Source organism: Perca fluviatilis, chromosome 4 (assembly GCF_010015445.1).
Source record: "Perca fluviatilis chromosome 4, GENO_Pfluv_1.0, whole genome shotgun sequence".
Lineage (NCBI taxonomy): Eukaryota > Metazoa > Chordata > Actinopteri > Perciformes > Percidae > Perca > Perca fluviatilis.
In genome coordinates, this window is record NC_053115.1 from 41,955,947 (window position 1) to 41,963,297 (window position 7,351).

General features: G+C 39.0%; 1 protein-coding gene across 1 annotated transcript; it reads left to right on the plus strand.

Moving 5' to 3' along the window:
- Positions 1 to 2,346: 2,346 nt before the first annotated feature.
- LOC120556746 (nuclear factor 7, brain-like) lies at positions 2,347 to 5,224 on the plus strand. Its single transcript, XM_039796463.1, has 2 exons — positions 2,347 to 2,558; positions 3,548 to 5,224. The coding sequence occupies exon 2, from the start codon at positions 3,566 to 3,568 to the stop codon at positions 4,958 to 4,960; it is 1,395 nt and encodes a 464-aa protein (XP_039652397.1). The 5' UTR covers positions 2,347 to 2,558; positions 3,548 to 3,565; the 3' UTR covers positions 4,961 to 5,224.
- Positions 5,225 to 7,351: the final 2,127 nt, after the last annotated feature.

Consider the following 7,351-nt stretch of genomic DNA (forward strand, 5'->3'; position numbering starts at 1 on the left):
TCTTCGACTAAAACATCAAATTAGTCCGCACGAGTTTGACAGAGGGACTGAATACGTAACAGATATTTAAAAAACAATAAAGTAACCACCGTAACATTTTCACTGGCCTCCATGCTGGTTTTCTGTTTACAAAGAGTAGCGTATAATAGTAGGCAGTATGGTAGGGAGCGGGGAAGAAAGGCAGCGGCCTGTGGCGGAAAGTTGAGACCGACTCAACTTTTAGAGAAACACAACCAGACGTCACCCTGCGGCGGCCAATCATGTGCGTGTGGATCAGACTTGTCAGTGTGTTTTGAGGCAGTGTGAGTGCCGTACAGGAAACAGAAAACATCACTGCCTCTATTGCTGCCACAAGAAGGTTTTAAATCACTATGAGAGTAAAAAATGAAAAAGCAAGCACTGGTAGTTTGTGTAACAGCTGACTGTTTCCTCAGTCCCTCGGTCTCTTTTCTGGCTCTCTTTCTCGGTGAAATGGAGCGGTCTTCAACTGCAGTCAGAAATCTCAAGGTCTATAAACGATCCGACGGAAACAGTAATTATGAAAAATAAAGTCTACTTGTGCCACACTAGGGGGTTAAAGAACACAACAGGACGTCACACAAATGGGACGATTAATCGCTGGATTGCTTTTTCTGGTCTGATTGTGTCCCAGAGACACGTAATGCAGTTGGGGGGTGGAGGTTGTGATGTTAGTCTATTTCATCCATTGACATGTTGATGTTTGGTGTGAGTAGGGTGGGGTACCGAAACCCAGTGCTTACACGGCACCGGTGCCTTAACAACTGGTATCTACCGGACCCAATAGTAAAGCAGATTTCGGTGCCTAATTTCGGTTCTACTGAAATGCCAGCACTGCCCTCTGATGCTCCGAAACGGACGTTAGAGGCAACAGAAGTGTGAATGGAAGCAGAGATGGTGCATTGGGACACACGCACACTGTCGAGCGAGGGGGGATTTTGATTGAAAGCCTTTCTTGTCCAATATTGTTCCAATTTTATCGATATTGTTAATGTTTTAATTATTTTGACTTGTGTGTGTTGAGCCGTGTAGACCAGCAAACTCTTTGTAGAAGCTGATTTGATAAAGAAAAGTTATTCAAAAACTGCATGTTTAAGCAGCCAATCAGTGTTGAGATCAAGAAATGTTAAACTAGTTGAGATTTAAGCTACGCTAAAATCTATGTTTAAATTCTTTTTGTATTTGGTGTAATACAGAAGATGATTATGTCTGTAAATGTGTTTCATTCATTTTCCATCAGTTCAATTCTGCTAATGTTGGTGATTTAAATAACATTAATGCTTAATTATTTCCTGTTTCATAATAAAACATTGCCTTTTCTTGTTCCGGATGTTCTGTTTTTCAGTTTAATGCTTAAAGTCTGACTGCTTCTGTGAAAAATACTGACAAAATACAATATTGCTAAAAGGTGGCAACAGCCTCCAGTTTATTATCCAACAGTACCATGCCATGGTAATGACTGCTAATGACTACTTTTTTGATGTGTTGCTCCCATCTGTTTGACTGGAACAATGGCACTGGTAATATTTTACATAATTTTACAAATAATTACATATGGGCTTGGGTCAAACTTATTGAAGAATAGGTTCAGTTAAGTTGTAAATTATGGGTCACCTTGAACACCATTGGTGCAGGTTTGCTGCATCAGTTTAATTCCGTTACACAACTTGTTAATAACTTTAAAGAAAAAATGTGGGTATGTCTGTATTTATATATGTTGGTATGTATGCAAATCTTATAAATATATAAATACATATGAATAAGTAAAGACAAAAAATACTGTTAAAAAGACAAGAGAAAGCAGGTATAGGACCAGAATCTTTTTTTTTAAACTTCCTTCTATTCTTTTTGAACATGGAAATCCTAAATTGTAATCAGTTACTGGAATTGTGAAAGATGTGTTTGCTCAGGATTTAGTTTGTGTGTGTTTTTTTTCTGCTTGTACTTACATGTTATTTCTCAAAACATGTTCAAAATAAACTAATCTAATAAAGATGATATATTTTGGTATGAAACCCCGCATTTTGAATTTTTAACCAAGTATCTTGTATCATTAATATTACTTTTTTTTTATAGATTTCAAGACCTCCTGCCTCACGTGCATTAGGATCCGTGCATCCGTTCCAATATGCAGCTGCAAAACTACAGCCAATCAGAGCGCAAGATACGGGCTGATGGGAAACCAGGGGAAGGGATATTCTGTAACTTTACTGTTTGCCACACGGACTAAAGTTGTTGATGCGCCCAGAGAATAAAATAACGTAAAATACGTATGGAACGGTCATTGACATAGGGAACAGTCTGTAAACAGGCGTAAAACGCCGTAATATTTCCTTTTCATTCTTTGTTATTTTACTGCAAAACAGCCACCAACAACTTGGAGAGCGGACGACCGTGGATGTGGTGCTCACACACTTTCACCTGGAGGAATCCGCGATGGTCGCCGGCCGGGCGGACAAAACAACTTCCCCTGGGTGAGTTCAGCTACAGGACAGAAAAGTGGAAAACTGAACAACCTGCTGACACTCCAAACACTGAAGGTGAGTTTGACTAAAAAATGTGAAGTCGCATATATTTATACTTAGGCTAAATACCGCATTGGTCGCTGTTGTTCATTGGAGCGATAGATGTAGATACTGCCTCTGGCTTGTGAAATGCGTCTGCCGCCGCCATCTTGGGACGGTCATCCGACCATACAGACTCATTGAAAATAACAGACTTTTGTGCTGCTTTTGGAAAAAAAACTGATTTTGTCTCCTTTTTCCATCAGAATTTAAATGTTTTCCAGGTACAAGGCTGTTGTTTAGTAAAGCTATCGCTGACATTGCTGTATTGTTCTTCTTTATAATTACTTTTTTTATTATTATTTTTTTTTTTCCTACCAAAAACTATTTGTGCTGGTGGTACATGGCTTAAAAACACTGTTCAAAGGGGGAACATTATTGAAAAGAGGTTTGAGAACCACAAGCTAATGCTAACTTGTGTCATATAAAGTCTTTTATTTATGTAATATATCAGTAAGATGCTGTAAAGGGTGTTTGTCATGTGTGTTAGTGAACTACAGTTCCTTGAGTGGCCACTTTAGGAGACCCCCGTTGTTAAAAATCCCAATTTCACAGCAGAAATAAACATGTTTACAGCCTGGTACAACATCCTTTCGGTTTATTTAACTAACTTGCCCCTGTATGAGGGCAAATGTTTTTTTTTAAGCCAACAGCTTAAAATCTGGTTGGAAATATAGTGAGAAATTATTTTAATTGTACATAAATTAAGATAAAACACCTCTTTCATATGTGAAATGATATTCCATATAGCTTAGTTTGGCATATGTTTGGCATCTACCAATGCAGCACATAAGTCTTTCTTTGAGTCTTTATTTATGGTCAGAATGAGTCAGAAGTCCTTCCCAAGAAGTCGGCGGCACAGACGCATCTCATGTGCTTATATGTACGTATATATCTCGGGTGAAGTTTGTGGAAAAGGTACGGGAGCCATCACTGATTGTACTTTCTGTCTGCTGTGTTTTCAGCTTCACTCGAAGAAAAAAATGGCTTCCAGATCAGAGGAGGATCTCTGCTGTCCGGTCTGTCGGGAAGTCTTTAGAAATCCTGTTTTTCTATCATGTAGCCACAGCTTCTGTAAAGACTGTCTGCAGAGATCGTGGACACAGAAACCAACACAGGAGTGTCCAGTCTGTAAGACAACATCCTCAAATGCCAATCCACCTTGTAACCTGGTGTTAAAGAACCTGTGTGAGGCCTTCTTACTGGAGAGAGATCAGAGAGCTTCAGAGGCTCTCTGCAGTCTGCACTCTGAGAAACTCAAACTCTTCTGTCTGGACCATCAGCAGCCAGTGTGTGTCATCTGTCTGCATTCAGAAAAACACTCCAACCACAGAATCAGACCCATCGATGAAGCTGCACGACAACACAGGAAGGAGCTTCAGGAAACTCTGGAGCCCTTAAAGAAGAAGATAAAGGTTTTTCAAAGAGTTAAAGTGAAATTTGATCAGACAGCAAAACACATGAAGGTCCAGGCCCGACGCACAGAGACGCAGATTAAGGAGCAGTTTAAGAAGCTTCACCAGTTTCTAGAAGAGGAAGAGGAGGCCAGGTTGGCTCCACTGATGGAGGATGAGGAGCAGAAGAGTAAGAGGATGAAGGAGAAGATGGAGGGTCTGAGCAGAGAGATAGCAGCTCTTTCAGACACAGTCAGAGCCACAGAGGAGGAGCTGAGAGCTGAAGACGTCTCATTCCTGATCAACTACAAGGCTGCAGTGGAAAGAGTCCAGCAGCGCCCCCTGCTGGATGATCCACAGCTGCTCTCAGGAGCTCTGATAGATGAGGCCAAACACCTGGGCAACCTGAGCTTCAACATCTGGAACAAGATGAAGGACATGGTCTCCTACACTCCTGTGATTCTGGACCCAAACACTGCTCATCCTTATCTCATCCTGTCTGAAGATCTGACCAGTGTGAGACAAGGAGAGAGAAAGGACCTTCCTGATAATCCAGAGAGGTTTGATAAATGCTGGTTTGTCCTGGGCTCTGAGGGCTTTAACTCAGGGAGTCACAGCTGGGATGTCGAGGTTGGAGACGGTAAACGCTGGTCACTGGGTGTGTTAGCAGAGTCTGCCCAGAGGAAGGGAAGCATACGGTCTGGATTATGGAGAATAAAGTTCTATGAAGGTAAATACTCAGCACGGTCAGCACCAGCTCCATCCATTGATCTCGTAGTGCAGAAGAAGCTCCAGAGGATCAGAGTGACTCTGGACTGGAACAGAGGAATGCTGTCATTCTCTGATGCTGATACTAACACACACATACACACCTTCACACACACTTTCTCTGAGAAGATGTTTCCATTCATTAAAACTTGGTATAAAGTCCCACTGAAGATATTACCAGTGAAGGTGTGTGTGACAGTAGAGCAGAGCAGTTAGAGATAAAGAGGATGATTATATTCATGATGTTTGTTTCTTAACGTTTGTGATATCCTCGGTTCAAATTTGACCCGTTTTTACAGTTCTTTATATCAGAAATATTGGTTTTGTTCAACCAAATTGCCCAAAAATAACTTGGATGCATGGATGTACATTGTATGCATACAACATTCTTTGCAGGTAAAATTACTGATTACTTCCATTGAATTTTGGATGTTTTATTCAATTTTATAGCATTTGAAAACAATAATTTTACATGGTTTTAAAACAGTATCCACTCAACATCCTCTGATCTGAACTATTAGTTAAAATAATGTATAATTTCTACTTTTTCTAACTCAAAAATTAGGTATAATGTCATAAATTAGGTTTATTGACCATAAATAAAATAAAATAAACATTGAAATAAGGCAAAAAAAATGTATAAAAGCGTCAGTAAGTAGGACAACAAGTTCATGGTTGATGGGAAGACAACACAAGGGTTAAAGGGAAAACAGTGGAGCTGAGAGCTGAACACGTCTAGTTCTTCTCTGATGCTGACGTCCCGGTGAAGATATTACCAGTAAATGTGCGTGTGATAGTGGATGACAACATTTAGAGATAAACAGGATGATTATATTCATGTTTATTTCTTCAGGGGAATTTCTTCATGATTATTAGACTTGATTGTTTAGTTTTAAAATCTGCTTTTTGTTTAATCAATATTGTTCATATTTAAATTATTTTGACTTGTGTGTGTTGAGCCGTGTAGACCAGCAAACTCTTTGCAGAAGCTGATTTGATAAAGAAAAGTTATTCAAAAACTGCATGTTTAAGCAGCCAATCAGTGTTGAGATCAAGAAATGTTAAACTCTAGTCGAGATTTAAGTTACGTTAAAATCAATGTTTGAATTCCTTTTGTATTTGATGTAATACAGAAGATATTCTGTCTGTAAAAGTGTTTCATTCAGTTTCCATCGGTTCAATTCTGCTAATGTTGGTGATTTAAATAACATTAATGCTGAATTCATTCCTATTTTTCAACAACATAATAAAACATTGCCTTTTCTTGTTCCGGATATTCTGTTTTTCAGTTTAATGCTTAAAGTCTGACTGCTTCTGTGAAAAATACAGCAATGACAAAATACAATAATGCTAAAAGTTGGCAACAGCCTCGAGTTTATCCAACAGTACCATGCCATGGTAATGACTGCTAATGACTACTTTTTTGATGTGTTGCTCACATCTGTTTTACTGAAAAAACTTATTGAAGAATAGGTTCAGTTAATTTGCAAATTATGGGTCGCCTTGAACTCTGGGTGCAGGCTTGCTGCATCAGTTTAATTCCGTTACACAACTTGTTAACAACTTTAAAGGAAAAATGTGGGTATGTATATATGTTGGTATTTATGCAAATCATGTAAAAAAAATCGTATAAAGTAAGTAAATAAGTAAAGAAAAAAATATACTGTTTAAAATACAAGAGAAAGCAGGGTGGGACCAGAAAAGTAGTCCTATTCTTTTTGAACATGGAAATCCTAAATTGTAATCAGTTACTGGAATTGTGAAAGATGTGTTTGCTCAGGATTTAGTTTGTGTGTGTTTTTTTCTGCTTGCACTCATATGTTATTTCTCAAAACATGTTCAAAATAAACTAATCTACTAAAGATAAGGTATTTTGTATGAAACCCCTCTTTTTGAATTTTTAACCAAGTATCTTGCCTCTTTAATACATGGCATTTGTAGCAGAGCAAACTGCTTGAAAAAGCGTTTTTTTTTTTTTAATAGATTTCCAGACCTCCTGCCTCACACATGCATTAGGACAGTGGTTCCAAATCTGGGGACCCCAGGGGGGCGGCAAAGATCACAGGGGGGGCGCAGGTCTTTATCTGGTTTGAGGTTGAGGTAAAAAAAAAAAAAAATTTGCACATGTTAAACAAATGATAATACACTAGAGTATATAATGTATACAAAAGTCTGTATGAAAACTATATATTTTGTTGTATGCTCGTTTTTCCTGCTGCCACGGCATGAATGAAACATGGCGGAGAAATGTAACAGTGCTGATAACTCCTCTGTATCAAGAAGGGCTCAGCGTTTCTTAGACATGAGTAGGGGGGGCGCCAAGGAAAAAAGGTTGGGAACCACTGCATTAGGAGCATGGATGTAATAAGGAGGCGCGGCTTATCCGTTCCAGTATGGCAGCTGCAAAACAACAGCCAATCAGAGCGCAAGATACGGGCTGATGGGAAACCACCATAGACCGTAAAAGAAACCAGGGGACGGGATCTTCTGTAACTTTGGACTAAAGTTGTTGTTTCACCGAGAAGAACGTTAAACACGTGTGGAACAGTCTATCTTGTAAACAGGCGTAAACGCCGTAATATTTCCCTTTTATTTTTTGTTATTTTA

Coding starts and splice junctions, on each gene's coding strand:
- LOC120556746 (XM_039796463.1), top strand. CDS start 3,566: ATGGCTTCCAGATCAGAGGAGGATCTCTGCTGTCCGGTCTGTCGGGAA.